Raw genomic sequence first — 19,806 nt, forward strand, 5'->3', positions numbered from 1 at the left:
CCGATTGTTTGAGGTTCGTTTGACTCGGCACGGAACTCACGGCGATTTGCGACGTTTGTAAAATCAACCGTGCCTCGGATCGATGGGTATTGATTCCGCCGTGTTTGTGCACACCGGCGATGCCCGGCAGGTGCTCTCGCTTTTGAGAGCGAGAGAGAGAAAGAGAGAGAAAGAGATGACGAAATATACGTTAATCGCGTTACACGATACTTATTATCATATAATATTATATTGCACAGAACGCAGAATGCAGTTTGAATATCGTCGGACAAATTAGTTACACATGTGTAACAGGACATAAATGAAAATCGGCTTATTCAAATGAACCGTGAACCTAATTGCGTTTCATGATTACAAATTCTCACCCGTCGGGTTTCGTGTGTACCTAATTTCACGCGTATTTCGTCGAGATCGAATCCGCGCGTTTCTTCGCCCCGCGCGTGTGACCAAGATCCATGCGCGCGATCATCTTCTTTCTTACAAAACCGACGTCTTTTCGGGAGGAAATGTTAGTTAACGTGCCGCCCGTCCTTGCAAACGGCGTAAACGCGTATCATTCGCAATGCTCCAATTTGCCGATTTTCCGATTCATTAGCTGCTTATCCGCGGGTTACATCGGTTATATCAGTTTCGCCTTTGCCGTGTGTGTGTGCCGTCCTCTCTCGCCCCGATCTTCTCGCACGTCGGAGTCGCGGGCCACGGCGGCGAGAGCGCCCAGTAGAAAGAGTCAGTGCTGCGCGGGCCTTCGTGGCGCGAGGACGTGCCCCCGGCTCTATCCTGCGCCGGTGGCGAGCATTAGTGCGTGCGTGCGTGCGTGCCTCTCGTGTCCGGCCCTCCACCTCTGTTTCCCTCACTCCCTATTTTTTTTCTTTTTGCCCCTCTTTCACCATTTCTTTTCGCGGTTTACTCCGCTTTTCTCACCTCGTTACTATCGATTTTTCGCGCTGCGAGTGCGTGCCCCGCTCTGTAAAACCGCCTCGCGGAACTTTCCAAACTTTCGCATTCTCTCGCACCCTTTCGCGAAGAACTCGCCCTTCCTCTTTCTCCCTCCCCCCTTCGATCCCCTCTTCCTTTCCTTTCCTCCCCCCCCCCGCGTGTATTTAATTCGTTTCCTTCGTGTACTTTCCCGCCGGACTCTAAAAAGGCGCTAAGCAGATAATCGGCCGGATAATAGCGCGAGTCGCGATTATGCGTCAGGTAAGTCGTAAATATGTAGATGAAGGAGAGATTATTAATAAAATATGCCTTAGAAATATCTCTCGGCACACTTTTCGTCCCCTTAAAAAGCAGCGCACATGGATATTTATATATCGTTGCAAAACAATCGTATATATTTTTCTTATAACGAGAAAATAAAATCTAAAGGACGCTCTTCCTTCATAATTATCTGTTTCAAAAGTATCTCACGTTTTGTGCTCGATTTACTATAAATACGAAGAGAAAGAGATACAGTTCGGCTTTTTATTTCAGGTCCGTAAAACCGTTCGTACAGAGTAGTTATTGGAAAAGTATACTTGCGATTAAAAAAAAAAAAAAAAAGAAGAATAAAATAAAAAGCGAAATAAACCGCAAATAGAAAATCAAAGGGGGTAACTAATAAAAAGCGAAGTTATTGAGTGTGCAGTCCCGGCAAGTTTTACATTCGTGTAACATTAATTAATTAAGACACGCATTTATACATCGTACGTCCGGGATCTACTTTAAATTATTTCCAGGGAGATGCGGTAACAAATATAATAATCTCACGTTCTCTGATTAACCACACGTGCAATTAATCGCAAATTAAATGCAACAATAACTGAGGTCAGGCTCATCTCAATTATCGTTTGATAACCAAATGATTTGACTTTCATTTTATGTCATAATTATCTTCTGACTTTATCGTCGATTCAATTTCATTGATCGTCTCCTTTTAACGTAACATATGACTTTCGATTCGATACTCTATCAAAGCTTTACTTACTTTTGTTCTCACATTTTTTTTTTTTTTATTTTTCTTTGGACTGTGGTTTAACAGCCCGAAATTTTACTCGAACCTTTTTGTACGAAATACTACTTTAACATTCAATACGAAAGTGGAAATCGGTGGCTTCTCAGAAAAGGTGAGATTGCTTTGTTTTATCTGTTACTGCATCATTGAAAATGGCTCGAAGTAAAGTCGAAAAGTTCAATATAATTATGTAACTTGTTACTAATTAAAGAATGTTAATTAAAGATAATTTGCACAGCAATAATTACGTTATCTCAGCGCTCGATTATTTTATTGTTTGCTCCGAGTTTAATTTCATTAACGTGATTTTTTACTTAAATGTTTATTTATTTCAAAAAAAAAAAAAAAAAAGAAAGAAAGAAAATTAAAAAAAAATCAAGTTTGAGAAACGGGGTACTCTAATGCCTGAAAAGTACGTAATAATGTTTTTCTATCTTCTCCATTTTCTTACGGTTTCATGCGGTCTCCAAGGAAACCGGTACACCAAAGCAGAACCCTTCTCAATATTGTTGATACCGACGTTGTGAATCATAAGTTCAACTTCAGACTTTGTTCGCGCAACGGATATCACATAAATTAATATTTCAAAGTGGAACGAGAGGGAAGACTTATCGATGCCGGGCACGTAACGCAAGAATGCACATATAACTCGGCACATCGTGGTTTTCCCGTTGCTTTCAAACACATATATAAATACAGTGTATCAAAGCGAAAATCGCGGAGCAAATATTAAAAATTTTTATTAACTCCCGCCGTCGCGTAACGCAAGAGCGTGCTGTTGAGCGAACGGTGGCTCGCTTTGTCATTTTCGACGCGGCTTTTGATATTTAAATAAATAATTATGTGCAATCGTGAATGCATTTAACATATTTTAATACGTCTAGTAATTATCCAATCAAATACATATTTGACATTTCTACCTTGTCACATCGTAGACACACGAACATGAAATTATTTGCCGAAAGACTCGCAAAGCGAAAATAATTTCTTTCTTGAACGCCATGTTTTACAGTTCAAATAATTCTCAAAAATAATTCAGTGTAATATCTGCGGGTTTTTTTTTTTTTGAGGGGGGAGGGATTTTAATTGTGCTCGTATGAAACATGTGTTAATTAGTTTCACGGTTTATTCCCTTTTATATAACTACGAAAGGAAGTATGATTACAGTTGAAACAAATTCAGTGGGCGACGCACGAATGACGCTAACAGTTTATGTATTAAAATATCCCCTGGCGAATCATCAAAATGAATAGAATAGAACTCATCTGAGGCAAAACGTATAATGCACGCCACGTTACACGGCGTAACAAATATCAAATATACGCGCTTCTGTCGTGGTACTATTATATACCAATATAACAATAGAAAACGTTAAAATGTTCCCCGTTTCGATGAAGTATTTTATTTAAAAATGAAACGGACGAATTTCAACGTACACGTTGCTCGTAATATATGTGCGGAAAAAAAAAATGTCTGCCCTATCGATTATTAATTCCCTCACCTTTTTTTATGTCACGGTACGTGTCGAATAAATAAATCCTACGGGAGATTACGAATTCATTGGATGAATTCTCACTGGACAACAAAATAGTCTCGGACCCCTGTATTACGCGTTACATCGTACCCTGTAAACTTTTCTCATTCCTCTTTTCCTCCCGTGTACAAAAGATAGATATTGAAAGTTATTGAAGTTAAAATAGAAAAGCCATAATCCCGTATCAAAAAATAAAGTAACACGCTATGGAAAAAGTGCAAAAACAAAATTTCCTCGTGCCAGATTCTATTTTTGTATAAAAAAGTTTAGAACTTTTTTTTCTTTTTTCCTTTTAACCATCATTGTCGTGCTCATTTTTAATTATATTCCTATGCTAATGTAAATAATGTTCAGCCCATTATTAACGACTGTGAAAATGTAGCTAAAAATTTGACTTTTTATTTTATAAAATAATTAAAAATTAAACAAAAATTACGATTTGGCCAATGTGATATTTTATTTTCTTTCAATATTATTTTTATTCATCTATGGCTAAAAAGAAAGGTACAGTCGGATCGAACCGCTACTAATACACTGTCATCAAAAGTTACGTGCAAGTTATATTTGGAAAAAGAAAAAAAAACACGTGGTATTGCGATTCTATCAAGTCTTCGCGGAAAAAAAAAAACTCAGGGGTTATAAGAAAATTTTACTGAACACATCGATTTACTTCTCCACATAGCATCACCCTGTTTCTCGGCTGTAGCACCGATAGCAAACCGACTGTGTGTATATATAGAATGTTCTTGCTCACGACCGCGACGCGGTCTATCGCTTCATCTTCGCTTGATGCACTTACACTCGACGACCCGCGCCACGTGTCCGAACATTTTTATGCCCGTCGAATGTCGAGTGTACATCATTGACGAGCTAGCTCTCATAAGTGGCGTCTACCGTTATACAGCGCAATTCAATAATTCATCAACCTGTCCAGATAAAGCCCGAAGTGGAATATCAAGTTGCAAGAAATTATCTCTTCGGCGCAAGGAATACGGATCGGAGCGCGTATTATCCCTTTCCCATGACGGACGTAATCTTAATGGGGCATTTCAGATTTATTGACGAGTCGTTATACTTCAAAAATGTCAAAAGTTCTATTAATAGTCACGTGAAAAGTGAATTTGACGGAAACGGGGACATAAATCATCGTAATAAAATAAAGGGCGGGGACGCGCCGTTGATTTTTTCTGCTACATAATTGTATCACCGCGACGTGAAACTTTTACTTTTCCTTATCACGCGTGAAACCGAGAGAAAAGAAATGCACGGCAAGCTGTATTTCACGTTTAAATAAATCACTTCGTATATCATTTTATATATCTTAAAAGCGGGGAAAGAATGCGCCCCGCGTCGCAATCCCATTCAGAATCATGAATTTAGACGGAGACGAATATCTCACGGGAGAAATCATCTCTCTAAGGAATATATCTGCAGCTAAAAAGTAATTCAAGCTCGTACTCGTACGTTCTTTGCCTCGGAAGCGGGGCATGTTTCTCAAGAAAGCAATTCCGTTCTTTATAAGAGCTCTCGCCTTGCCTTAACCCGATGTGTGAAAGGCGAAGTCTGGCTGCCTACCTATCCACCCTCAATGGGCAGTGCGACGGTAAAGTGGTTCTCACGGCCGACGGCCTGCTATCGGATGTCGTTCCATTTCCGAACTCCTCCCGAGGCCAACGTCGGACATTACACCCGTTGAAATAGCCTTCTTGTGTTTCGTGCGCCACGCCGCCGTAGTGTTTTCCTCGATTTTTTTTGCGCGTAATCAAGATACACGCGTTATTGCCCGTAAATCCTCGCGACACGCATAATTTTATAAGTCACGTCGCCGTCATCGCTCTCGTGAGCCCATTCCCTCGCGATTACCTAATTCAAAAAGCGTTCTAACCCTGCGAGCGACGACTCGTCTGACCAGCGATCTAAGTAACACGCCGGGTAACAGGAGAATTGAAAAACAAAATTATTGCATTACCCCGCTGTAATTTTTGTTTGAAATACTTTTTGATTAAGCAAACAGTTTAGGAATAATACAAGGCGACCCAGTCGAATAACTTACCCTATATTTTGCATAATGCGAATCTTTAGAGCGACATAACAAAGTCTGGAAAGAAAAGTGGGCAGCGTGGAGGAGTTTAAATTACTGTTCGACATTCCCATTAAAAGGTAATTTCGTGAGCGAATTAAAAGAAGAAATAACTCAAAGTTAAAATCGTCGTAGAAAAGAGAGTTTAGAAACACGCGATCGAGAATTCTGCTTACCAAAGGTGGAGACGGCGCGTACTCTTTTTCTTTCTTTTTTTTTTCTCGTTTATTAAATTATGTTCGGTTGCAAATGGCTTCGTGACGATTCTATTCAGAGTAATATGCGAGACAAAGGTCATTTCATCCTTATTCTTCGACGTTCCGGATTTTATTGAAAAGTGTCAGGAATATCGTGTAATGGAGTGCATTTCTAAGTGTACTCAGTTGCCTCCGATTAAATCTCGCTGCTTGGACTAAAGTACATCGGGGGTACAATCGAAAATCGAAGATATAGAGATCAATAAAATCAAATTTCCGTCCTCTCGCATTTTCTTCCCCGCGGCTACAAATACATAGGATTCGTGATGGATCCTCGGCTATCTAATTATTTATGGCCGACACGTTTAATTAGAATAGTCCCGAAGGGGCAGTTTTAATAACGAAGTACTTTTCAATCAGCCCAGCAAAGCCAGGGCATTTTCATAAAATTTTAATTGAAATTATCGGCGCAAATTGTTCCCGACGTGGCACAATTTTTGCAAAAAAAAAAAAAAAAATCAATAAAATTTAATTGTTCACGCTTAAAGTACACAGATGTCATTTTCAGACGTAAATAACTGACGTTCGTTTCGAGTTTCGAGTTCGGTAATTCGGGGGTCTCGTCTAAAACAGCCGGTAACAACCTGATTACAATTTGACAAGTTAAATTATATATCTTTCCTCTTGATCTATGCGGGGTCGAAAGCGCGTGTGCGCCGTCGAATTTCCAAGACGCGGTAACTGATGCGCGAAGCCGATTTGTCGCGCGTACGTTATATTAGAGGCACGCTCGAACGGGGAAAATATATGTGCAATTTATGCGCGTTCTCGCCGGCGCGCGAAGAAGTAATCTCGTTGCGCGCGCTCGGACAGTTAGGTGAATACGTGGTAATTTGACCGCGGCGAGAGAGAAGCGTCATGCATATGCGATACAAATTAGAACAGCGTTACGTACGTGCGGCGTACGTGCTCAGGCGAGAGAGGGCCCGATCTTTTCATACCTCTCTGACTCGGTTCCAAAGCGCGTCTCATTCTGGCATTGAGCGCACGCTCGCGCTTTTTCAAGTTTATTCTTGCCAGCGAATGTCGGAGCTAGCTTTATCGCGATCAGCTGCGTCAGATCCATCAAGATCCCCGGATACGCGGCGCATCGTTACGTGCGTCACACGCCGTGTATCGTTTTATTTTCACGCCGAATCGTCGCCATCCCCTCGGCTTACAACCCCCTCGTCGCGCGGGATTCGCGTCCTCCAACGCGGCGAGCGCGATCCGAAAAATAAACCTGGAGGGGCTTTACCTGCGGGCTACAAATGCTAAATTCCAGGATGAATCCAAATTTTTAGTGAGAGAGAGAGAAAGAGAGAGAGAGAGAAAAAAAAACAAAAGAGATAAATTTTACTCATGCCTATACGCAATAAATTTGAATTTCCCATCTCGAAGAGCAGCTGCAATATTTTCCCTCTCGCGCTGTCGACAAAGTTTTGCATTTATTTCGTGTCACGCGACAATACACTTTATAATTGTCATCTGTTGTTATTAAATAACGTTTGAACGCAGATATTCAAATGTAAAAATGTGTAAAACTTTACAAAGGTTACTCCACGCTGCGAATTTTATTGCAAAATAAAATCAAATCTGCTAGATTTTGTTTAGAAAAATTTTTTTTTACGTGATCGTAAGAGATTGCGACGCGCATGTACATTTCGAGTTCGTGCTCCTTAATGATTCGGAACTACTCCGGTAAACAACGTTGAGAGAATTAACGTCGATATGCATGATATGTGACTGAGATACATGATGTAGGACCGCCGTATAGAAACGTCTAACATTCTTGGCATTCTCGTCGCTTGTAATTGCAAATTGTGCTATAGATTACCATTGCAAAGGGCAACCGCCTTCGTACTTCGTCCTTCGTCAAAGGGACGCCCAGAATGCGCCCCTAAGCCATACATTAATGCCTATATTTTGAAAGAGAGGACTCTCCATTTTCGAAAGAACGCGTTACAATATCCCTAAGTTCCCTAGTTAGCTATTTGTCGGTAAAAAAAAAAAAAAAAAAAAAAAAAAGTAAAAATATCACGAGTGATATTAAAATCGTAAGCATCTAGTTAATTTAGTATCCGATTATATTAATCCGAATAGCCACATTATCCGGAATAATCCCAGATCTGATATCCGAATCTGCGGAATTTAATTAAATCAGATCGAAGTTAATTACCGTGGAAGATTGGTAGAAAATCAATTGTATCACAATATTACAATGCGCTCAGCTTTTGTGTGATAAAATTAAAGGAAAAATAAAGTTTCGCCCGATAATGCACTAAATACGTGATGAATTTTCATCCTTCGCACTCGAAAGGATTTGAGTAATTGGCTAATTTGTTTTAGCCACGTTGGATATTTGAATATTGGTAAATCGAATAGAGTATTTACAATCGGAACTTCAGGAATATATGTTCGACGGTAGAATGATCGAGGTACTTTTTATTCAGCAGGTAATTTCTATGCATTTATTCCCGTGTAAGCCGAAGGGATTATGGATAAAATTCCTTCTTTATAAATATGTGATTCCGTAGGTGAGCATTATCCGAAAAATTCAACATGTTAGGGTCAAGAGCGTGGACATATTCCTGCCATTTCCTCTAACTACGGTGAACGAGTATACTTACAGCTAGCTCATTTCCATTTACAATGCCCCTCCCGTACGTGAACGGTTCCCGACCGGAGCTCCCGCGGCTCGAAATCTTTTCGAGGTGCAGCTCGAAAAGTACACCGTTGAGCACGTAATTCAGTTTGACACGCACTTGACGACAATAGTAATAGCATTCCCGCTTCTTCCCGAAAGGCAAGCTTCGCCCGGTTGGTTACGGCAATTTCAGGCATATCGGAAACGAGTTTCCTCCTTCGTCACACCGAAATAGTGACGGAAATAATTCCGGGAGAACATTTCGGAGGCGAGGCAAAAAGAGAAACTCGTGGAATTTCGCTACAATGTGAATGGGAAGGCCGGCTTTAGAAGCGGCGTCTTACTAGACGAAGTACAGCAATAAAAGAGAGCTGAACCGTGCAGTTTGTAGTACTCGCTAACACATTTCTGAAGTGCACTACTCGCGGAAGAGTCTAATTGAGCGTGAACCTTTTGAACCCTATCTGGTTTTCACGTTGTGAGAGTATAACCTACCCCTGCCGCTCTTCAGCGAGATCGGAATTGAAGCAACTTAATTTGGTATTATACATTTGGGAAATTTTATTAACCTATTTCAAGAAAATACGAAGCCATTTATCAACCTTCAATCAACAAGCCAGGCGTTAATATCGTAGGCGATACATTAAACTCACGAGTGAAACGCTTTTCTAGTAGTTGCAACGGCGTTGACAGCGAGTATAAATACCGTAATAGATGGATAATAGCATCAAAGTCTGTAAAATTATATGTAAATCACTCTCGCTTGTCACGAGGGGATTTTCCCTGGAACGCGGCGGAGTTTATTTTCTATAAACACAGGCAACGATGTATACGTATTAAACGTCCCATAAAATGTATAACTTATCAGCGCGGTCTTATTCGAGAGATACAGCGGGCTCTGATCCAAGTCGATTATTTTTCCATCGCAACAATACCGCCGGTCTGTTTATCGGCGCGGTATATCCAAGCCGGTATAAATTTCGGCGAAAGAGATTCGGCGTTTCTACGTGGCGTACACGCGTTTACAAGAGCCCGTCGTCGCGGCGGTGTTAAGCGGTCATACACTCGTGGAAATACATGCCACCCGATATACGTCGCGCGAAGCCAGAGGGGCTTTTCTTAGCCGTCGGTCACTGACAAGAACGACCGCCAGCTACGGTCCACAAAAGCCCGTGCATTTCCACATGACGGAAAACGGCCCGGCGTTTGGCGTCCGGCCCGACGCCGATATCGTTTCCGCGCGATTATTCCCCGAGCACCGGAATTTTTTGATATTCGACTCCGGAGCCACTCGAACGACCCGCGTGTATTTTCGGCATCGTCGACAGCGTGCGTTGAAGCGTGGATATCGAGAATAAAATAACGTGTATATTCCCGGCGCACAATGCCGATTCCTCCCCCCCCCCTTCCCCCTCGTCGTTCTGCCGTTTATTGTCCGACCTGGCGACACGATGTCTCGCGGCGCCAAGACGTGATGCAATAAAAAAAAAATTCGCATTATGCGGAATACGCGCGCGAACCCAAAGTCGTTTGGAGTCGTGTCGCGTCTCTCTTTGGCCCGCCTCTTCACTCTCTTTCCCTCCGACGAACGTTTTATTTCGGACGCCACCAGGATATTTTTGTCGATCGCGTGCTCCTCCTTTCTCTCTCTCGCTCTCTCTCTTTCTCTTTCTCCCTTTTCCCGCCCCACGAACCGTTTGCCTACCTTCGTACACGCGAGGAATAGTCAGTACTATGCGCTTGTACACGTTTTATATGTATAAGACTATCGTGATTAGACAAGTTTCATAATTTCTGAAAAAGAACTATATAGTTCGTTCAAATAATCCGCTTTTATTTATAAATTCTGATTCTTTTATCCTAAAACGAGTAAAAATACATTTTGAAACAAAACAAATAATCAGTGTGCGATAAAATAATGATTTTCTGATCAATATCATTTTTGCTCGTCTGCCTGTCGTACACGATGCTACTAACTTTTTCTGTCACCGGGTCTAATGTGTCGGGATCGTAAATCCATTTTTAATTGAAGTCAATTTCATTACCTAGTTTAACTTTTATATCATTCGCAAGAGGGAAAGGCTATTGTACGTGTAAGCCCGAAAGAAATATCTAGGGTGCCTAATCAGATTTCTTGCCGAGATATCTGAATTATTGGAAATCCCGAATGGAGTCAGAAGCGAAACGAAGTGCCAGTCGAAGATGATGTTCAATTAATTGGGTTCACGGCCGAAGTTATTAGCCACGATCTTTCTACTTTCCGTGGCTGATAAAGAAAAAAAAAAGGAAAAAGAGCTCGATAAAAGTGAGGGACCTAGGATCGTTCTTTGCATTTTATAACGCGACTCTATTCAGATATCTCTCCTCTTATTTGGAATAGAGCAAGTGCAGTAATTAAGGTTGCTTGTGGCAACATTTATTTATAATTAGATGGAAAACGCAACGTCACAGAAATACCACTTAAATGTCGCGATGGCATTGTAAAGCATGACACGCAGCGCAAAATGTAATTTAAAATATTAATTGTGCTACAGAAAACGCGAATGTTCAGGAATGGTTCTGAGGTGGATCGTGTTTTGTAATTGTCACAGTCTCGGATCGTCATGCTTTTGAATAATTCAGTACAATTAATTGATACACGGACGTATAACCGTTGGATTTGTGGACATGGTATAATATACGATCGCACATTTCGCCAATGGTGCCGTTCCCACAAAACTATCACGTATCGAATGTTTGTCATTTAAACAGTACTTAAAAATGATTCATTTACTTTGTCTTCTGTGAAAATTTATCCTTTTAGGCTAGTACCGTACAATATATTTTTTTTTAATATAAAAAAAATAACTTTGGCTAAGCTTCACAGTAAAAATATATTAAAATTAAAGAACAGTTTGTTTCGGTCGAGGTAAAATAAATGCATCTTTCCACTTATAAACTTTTGTTAAACTTTTTAAAATTCCTCATTTTAAATCGCTATTAGCGCAGAATCCGGTGACCTTTCGGTATCTTTCTTAAAGGGAAAATTCGACTATGAAAGAATCAATAGGAAAGAATTCCAAGAGATAAAAATCTAGGACATCTCGCGCGTTTACGCGAAACGAGAATGTGAAATTTAATAATTAATGTCCCGCACTCGCACGCGACACGAGGCATCTATTTTGAAAGGTGAGAATTGAAAGGCGTTCTGAAAGCCTAGAATGTTACAGCAAAAGATGGTTATTGAAACACCGTTACTCTGGCAACACTCCAATTCTAGAGGAAGCATCGGGACTGAAGCTTTCTGCGGGTATACATCGTTTCACACTCCACTCGACCCAGTAATTACGCCAAGTTCGTGGATTCCAAACTGTGTCTCCTTCCCCTCCTCTCTCCGTTTCCCCTCGCTCGCCCTATCTCTATCTCTCTCTTTCTCTCTCCGTTCCGTCACGCAATGGAGAGTCGCGAAATAGCTTGTTGCTTCGATCGTGTTCCGACGACGACATTTCGAGCCGATCGATGAGGTTCGGTGCTTTCGCGTGCGAACCTCTTTTATCCTCCGCGATTCCACTCAAAGTTAAATTTAAGCCGACGGTTGGAACAACAATGGCGATAATTCCTTCATTTTGAGAAAATAAAAAAAAAAAAGCCTCGCGAGAATACTTAACGTGAGATTCAACCCACTTCGCCGCGGCACTTTTTTTCCATTAAAGCGGAGACTTTAAAATATCTAAAACTGCATGTCACGCCGAAACAATTATGTACGAAGACCAACAATAATTAATATACATTACCGTAAAACATTTCAAATTTACTTTTGCTAACTCATACTTCTATTATGTCCCCGACGGCTAATTTATTATATTATTTACTTGACTATTAATTTAAATTGCACAATTTAAGTAACGCAAAGATAATCACAGGATGTTTTCAGCTGGCTTCGCGAAAAGGGTTAACGATTAAAGTATAAAAAAATCAAATGCTTTCCACATAAGTTATGCCATTACTAAAGGTTCGGTAACGATGTCAATTTATATTTTAATCTTTGAATTTTGGCGAGGATCACATCACTAACGAGGCAGCCTGCAAATATTCTGGTTGTACGTTTAACGCCATAAATATATCCGAGAAAGTACTTGAGCGCAAATAATATCGCGAAATTTGTGTTTCGAAGAATTACAACGAATCCCCAGGAGAGAAGGGAGAGGACGTATTTGCATTGTTCCTAACGAGCGTCGTTTAAAGTGTAACCAGTGTTCCGTTATGCAATTTCTCGGGCTTCTCCGGTCTGCTCTCTCAATCAACATTTCGCGAATTTCCCTTCAAAGCATTTCATCTTTTTCGATCTTCGCGACATAATTACATTTCAAAAAGCTTACAATATGGTACCGCCATTGTGGACAAGGGAAAAAAAAATTAGAGCTGCACGCGTACGCTGTATGCGAGTTTTAATATCGGCGCCCCGCGATTCATCAGCCTGAATGCAATTTTCTGCATATACATTCTCGCGTAAACGAGATCTGCACACATCCCGTACACGTATCGCATGACCAGATAGAACGTCTAAGCAATTTCTTCCACATACACGGAGTTTCCTATCTAGCTATATCCTATTTTATTGTATACAGAAACCACATCTGTAAAGTTAACAAAATTTCCGTAACGTTTTACGTTACAATTTCGTTTACATAAGTCCCATCTTTCTGACGTAGACAGCAAAGGAAGCTAATATAAGATTTTTATACTACACGGAAACGTTTTTGTGAACCGTACCCTTAAGGTAGTCTAAATCTTTGCCGCTAAATTTCTTTTTTTCAATTTTATTACCTCCTATAGCTGCATTTTTCCCTTCAGCTTTCAGTAAAGATAAAAGTCATGCGGAACGCTCAAACGATTATACACGAAAATAGCTAAAATGGTTGAATTTTATTTATATCGTCTTGGATTATAGTAAACCCACCCAATGATTCATTTCGTAACTTTGAAGGAAAAAGAAAAAATTTTTTAGTAGCGTGTTAACTAAGTGGTATCCTGAGAATTTCATGAGAAACTGCGTGAAAATTGTTATTTTAAAAAAGATATCTCGGAAAAAGCTCTCTCGCTTGCAGCGAGCCATTTCTTCTAAAACGAAAGACACTTCAGCGTTTCGGCAATTTGAGAAGGATACGCGCCACAGCGGGGATTACATAATTCCATTTCATAACGGGATTTTCACGCTTTTAACGGCCGAAAAAAGATGATTTAGCCCGCGAGCGTTTAAACTGCAGGCCGTGCATTATGACACAAAAATATGATTACCATCACCGCGCAGCGCATGTCCTTAAAAGAACGGAGATACGTATTAATTTACATCGCGCCGGGAGTGATTTTAAAGTGTCATTAGCGCGACCGTCCATTATAACGAAATTGTAATTATCTCGGGCGTATAGATATATTTTCTTAATTCGCCGAAGAGATGCATAAAGTTCGATCCACTTTCTTCCTATCAACGATCGATACTGAATTAAAATACACATAAGCTCTCGGGATATTTGCTCAAAAAAAAAAAAAAAAAAATGAGAGCACGTGCCGTTGAGCTAAATTTTAATTTAATTCAAAGGAGCGCACAATCTATCTTTGTTTACCCGCGCACGCATACACGCCTACCCTTTAAATACCGTTTAAAGTCAATTTTTCTCGAACGAAAATTGGAGCAAATTTTTTTTTTCAAACAATCGTTTAGTTTCCAATTTTTTTTTAATATTCGCAATCAACGTCCGGTTAAAAAGAGAAAGAGGGAGATGACGGTAATCTATAATAATTGCTCCAAATTGTACTCGAAAATGATTTAAATCCGCGTAATACGCATACTTTAATGCGTTTCGTTGGTGACATATTAAACGCGCTATGTATACGTTTCCACGAACAACCTAACCGAGTTATCCCGGTACGTGACTATCGGCTGGGATGAATTTCCGAGTGTTATCGCGATTGATTGATATGTTTCTTTCGCAGGGCACGTGCGTCGATTCCCACGTCGAAAAATGCATGTAAACTCCGGCGTGGTATTTATGCAACGCACGATAATCCGCGAATCATGCCAAGTGCATTAATACACCGGGCAGATTCGCGATCGTCACGGCGAGATGAGAAAGAATTTCATGGAAGTGTCTGCGATCCCTGACAATTCATTTCAGCTCGCGCACGCGAGTGCGCGAGATAAATTCCATAGGTGCATACACGTCCGGTGCATTACCTTGAAGTTACTGACGTTTTTAGAATTTCGATATTCAGGATACGAAGCGCGCAAGTTCTTGCGAATTGTCGTACGATTTGTATGCGGACATGTGCGCTGAGATCGAACCCGAGAGATGTCTTTTGAAATGAAATAAAAGAGAAAAAAAAAAAAACAAAATGATAAAAGGAATGAGGAAATCGAACATTAAATATTTTCCAGATCTATTTCCGTTGATATCGCGAAACGTGAAAGAGTTTATCCTACCCGATTTAAACGCGCGTCTATGCAGAAGTTTTCGAAAGTGCCGACCACTTATTTATCATATTTAAAATTATGCTTCACTTATAAGGGAAGTACATCTTGAGAAGTGCACTTCAAAGATGTTTATTTTATTGCGTTTGAGCGTTTTGAAAAATGTCACCGTCTACTAAGATAAATGTATAAAGTAATTACTTCTTGATAAGAAATATTAAGTTTTTTCTTATCTCGAAATATTATCTACCTGATCCTTCATCATTATAAATTTATATGTTTCAGCCCAAGAGGCCTCGGATACTGCAAGCGACGTAGTCGACACCTTTCAAATCTCACAACTCGTCAAGAACAACCGCCAATAAAATATATCGTAAGAAATAACGGTCAACCTGAATAATCGATTTGATCGATCGTTAAAAAAATTGACAAACTTTATTTCTTTACGAACAAAAAATGAAATTAATCAACGGGTCGAATTTTCATGCAGAAATAACGTATTATATCATATACATTTTATATTAATTAAAAAAAAAAAAGTATTATTTAACGGAAAAAGTTTTTATTTTATTTATAGTAGATAAACTTATACATGCTCTGACGCAGAAAGTAAATAATTTAAAGTATACAAATGAGGAAAAGTTTAGCCGTAGTCGGTTCGAAATCCGTGCTCTTCGTAAAGAATAAAAGATTGCGCCCGACCGATCCGAGAAACGCGATCGAAAATCGATTATTCACGGCCGTTTGCAGTGCACCGGCGCGTCGGCGTGGCGGAAAAACAACGACGGCGATAACAAGGTAGGCGTCGTGTCGCACGCGCGACACCCGGCGATACATCGCGGGGGCGACGGTTGAATCGCTCAGAGAGAAAGAAAATCATGCGTCTCCTGACGGCGGCCGGCGCCGATACCGCTCCCTCACGCAGCATCATCGAGAATGCATCGATGGACAGCGATGTTGGCTCGCGCGGATTCGAGAAGTGCGGTGGCGGCAGCAGCAACGGGTGCGATAGCGGAATCCGCGACGGCGTCGGCTACGTTTGCGGCCACGACCGCGGCCAACGGTGCGGTAGCAACTGTAGCGATAACGGCTACGCGAGCGACGATTTCTGGGCATGTACGTCTTCTACCCGGCGGACGAGCTCCTGCGTATCTATGAAAATCCGATTCGGGAGTTCGTGCCACTAACCGTCAACGCGCCGGTGAAAGTCGACTGCGAGGAGATAAATCAGCAGCGTAATCAGCAGCAGCAATCGCAGCCGCATCAGCAGCGAATCGTCGTCGCGAACGACGTTCGCAAGCGTAAGGAGAAAAAGCGCGAGACTAGCCAGACCGTCGGCAGAAGGCAAATCGCGCGTAACGGCGACGACGCCGGTGAAAAAGAAGCAAGACGCAGAGATCAGCAAGCCAGGACTATGCAAAATAACCGTGCCTCCGGCTCCGAAGAAGCCGCCAACCATCCCCTCAAGGACCTAACGCAGCCGAGTCTCAACGAGCCTCTCAAACAGCACAATGGCGTTGCGCTCAAACTCGTCCAAACGGGTAAGTACGTCCCCGCGATTCCGTCCGCGATCAAGTCTCAATTTCCAACCGGAGCTTGTTTAGATTCTACCTTGCCGTTCGACCTCTTTTTATTTTTTAAAGCGAAAACTTAGAAATTCCATCGATTGAAATGCTAATCAGAAACTTAAATCGAAGCTATTTTCTTGGCAAACTTTCTGCTCGTTCGAAATATCCTTTCGCACTTCCATCGTTAATGAAAAACCATAAATAAACCGTTTATACCTTATCGAACAGGACATGGACGAGGTAAAGTTAAGAAAATGCATTTTATCGGGTTTCTAGTACTGCTAGCTTAGCATGAAAGAAATATGCCTGCAAACTTAATTTTAAAAGGACGACGCACGCATAGAAGGAAAATTGCTCGCCCACTCTTCACGTTCTCCCAAGCGTATTTTTCCGGGTCTTTTATTCGCGACTTCTCCTAGGAGATTAATATTCGCATAGCCGAGTTATTGCCGCATATAATGATTACGGAAATTGTAAACTGAAAAATCGCTAGTCGATTATTCGCACTACTTGTATGTTTAACGTACGCCCGTATAATCGGAGAACTTGCTGGCAGCTTCAAACTTTCACGTGAGTTAGAGTATTACATGTTCCGACTTGGCAGAAGTTTAATAGCCGTCGACTGAAGATGCCTCAGATTTAAATCGGCAAACTGTATATGGAAAATGATATAATGGCGAATTTCGTTATAGAAATAATGCAATTTTATAGTTCCCGCAAAATATTAATTTATTTATGTTGAGAATTGTATTAAAAGCTAGAACACATATTGCTTATTTTGCCATCAATCTTTATAAGTAACTTCAAAATATTAATAAATAAAAACACTAAGAGCCACTTTACCATTTTTTTTTTTTTTTCGTTTTTACGAGAATGATTACTATAGCGATTCGATGTTTAATAAGCTGAGAGAAATCGATTTTACTAAACGAGAATGTCGAGAAAAATGATTTGTCATATACTTTCTAATGCTTAACATTAAACAACTTTCGGAATTAATGACCAAATTAAAATCCTATTAATTTAAAGTTTACCTCCGGAGAAATTAAACGAAGAATATAAAGTTCCGTTATCAATTTGTGTTCTCTAGTTGGCGGAAAGTAATTTACTCTCAATCGCTCGCAACACAAAAGCTATTAAATTCTCTACATTTTGTTATGAGAATTCTTGTCTCCAGTTTTAGTCGAGGAATCCGTCATTAGTGGGTGGTAGCGACCGATCTGTATAAAGTGCGGGGACGAAGTTCGTGTGTAAGACACCTTTTACTTAATGTATCACGCTAAGACACATTTAGGTCTGACGCAGGATTAATCACTTGTTCCCGTCGCCCACATCTTTCTGCGTATACGTCACCTAAATAATTCGTCATAGCCCAAGACCTTTTTCGTTCCCTCCCCCTTGACAATCGGTGCGGTTCCATGACCACGGATGAAGGGGATCAAGATTAATTAGCAGTTGGAAATAGGGAAGCTAAGTAGGGCTGGGCGGCCTATTACTCCGATGAACTCGAGGCTATCGGTCTTTGTCACACGCTATCCTACCTGACCTATCGACCTCGATCTCCGAACTGTCACTTCATCGTGGAAACTTATAAACCCTCCCTCTCCCGTCCGGGCATAAGAAGCGATAAAATCAGATTACGGCAAGTGTCTCCGAGCCCTGTGCAAGCACGCTCGAAATTCGGCGAATTGCCGAGGGAATTGTCGAACGTAATTTATTCGCCGTGATTTATGCGCCCGTAAACTAAACTCGTAAATAAGTCGCGCGAGCAAAAATATAAAATATTTATGAAACCTCTTTGTTCAACAAAAGTAAAGACTACTCTTGCAATATTCGATAAATATATCCTATGATAAAAGAACTCGCGAAGGCTCCACGTGCCAAAAGCGGATCGAAAGGGATTGCAAATCAAAAGGAGTGGAAATAAAAATTTCCAAGTATTTTTCGAAATTATAATATGTTTGGAATAAAACCAAGAGCAGCCGGTCGTGCTCGAGCTCTCAAATTTGTACTTGGCGTAAAGATGCTCCCGTGAGAATGGATGGGAGCCTTCTGCAGCGTTAATGGCTACGTAAAGTATATTATTCTGTTGATTTGGCTACATTCTCGCGGCCGTCTGTCTTTCAAACACACGCACAGAGGAATGACTCATTTTATGTTAGCCCGTCGCGCCGTTCGACCGTACAAATTCGAATATCTCCGATGAACATCGCGCGTTCTCGAGGAAATTCCGCGAGCTACGTTTCGCAGGAGCACAGTCTCCGCACACAAGAGCTCGTTACCGCGGTATAAATAGATCTTCGCTTCGTAACGGATTTTAGAGTATGTATAGCGACCTCCGTCTCTCTTTCTTTCTCTCTCCCTCGCGTCAAGCGATCTCTCGAGGCTATCACGTGTGCTGACCTGGATGTTTATTCGGTTCATCGGCGCGGCCAAATATCGTTGCCGCCCGGTCTGGCAATCCGCAACGGAAACGCGACGGATTCGATGAAGCGACATTAATCACCACGTAAACAAAGACCGGTGCCATCGCTAATATAGCAACGCCGAATTTTGTTTGTAGACGTCTGTTTAAAAGTTAAAAGCTGCACCTCTATCCCGAAATAGCGACCCGTCTGCGAGAGCGATTAAAATTAAAATCAAATCAATAACGATAATTAGCCAGCCTAAATGTGGACCGCGGAATATTTTACAGTCGATCGCTATCGGCTTTTATATGTATAAGAGATGAATGTCTAAATTACCTTCGTATCCCGAACGTGTGACAAAAATTTGAATAAATTTCACGCTGTGGTATATATGTATACTCAATAATCGCTTTTAACGATACTAAAATATACGAAAATATAATTAAATACATTTAATTCTTTTTATTAACAATTACGTTTGCGTTAACGTTAATTTTCTCAAACAAGCGGTATTAAAAATCTCGTTAGCATTAACTGCAAATGAAAATCTCCTTCGCCGTTACAAGATTATGAGATATTCCGTCACAATCGTCACAAAGATAACCGTAACAATAATGCAACGCCAACGCGGAAAATTCGGTAATTTCGCAATGCTAGTCGCATTCACCTTAGTCGAGCGTCGGTTCAACGTTCACCGAGGCAAATTTTTCAAAGAGATAGAGACGGCTCTAGAGCAAGTTTATAGCTCGCGTGACACTGGACAATTTAGTTCAACGAACCCGCGAGACTCAAGGTACCAAGGTTGCACCCTTGGAGTCACGAAGGCTATTACACTTTAGTCCGCACCGTCGAACGAGCCGATCGCCGCTCGATTCTAAGCGACGTTCTACGTCTC

At 41.0% G+C, this 19,806-nt stretch overlaps 1 protein-coding gene across 4 annotated transcripts in view; it reads left to right on the forward strand.

Moving 5' to 3' along the window:
* Positions 1-374: 374 nt before the first annotated feature.
* The window catches only part of Stacl (SH3 and cysteine-rich domain-containing protein), a 49,649-nt gene continuing 30,217 nt past the window's right edge, over positions 375-19,806 (forward strand). For 2 of the 4 annotated variants that reach the window (XM_070669209.1, XM_070669208.1), the window contains exons 1-2: positions 377-1,197; positions 15,221-16,476. In XM_070669209.1, the coding sequence (XP_070525310.1) occupies positions 16,050-16,476 (427 nt within the window). In that variant the 5' untranslated portion in view covers positions 377-1,197; positions 15,221-16,049. Of the gene's footprint in view, positions 1,198-15,220; positions 16,477-19,806 lie in introns of all 4 variants that reach the window. The other 2 variants (XM_070669207.1, XR_011546900.1) reach the window with 2 other exon arrangements.

This window comes from Cardiocondyla obscurior, linkage group LG18, assembly GCF_019399895.1.
Source record: "Cardiocondyla obscurior isolate alpha-2009 linkage group LG18, Cobs3.1, whole genome shotgun sequence".
Classification (NCBI taxonomy): Eukaryota; Metazoa; Arthropoda; class Insecta; order Hymenoptera; family Formicidae; genus Cardiocondyla; species Cardiocondyla obscurior.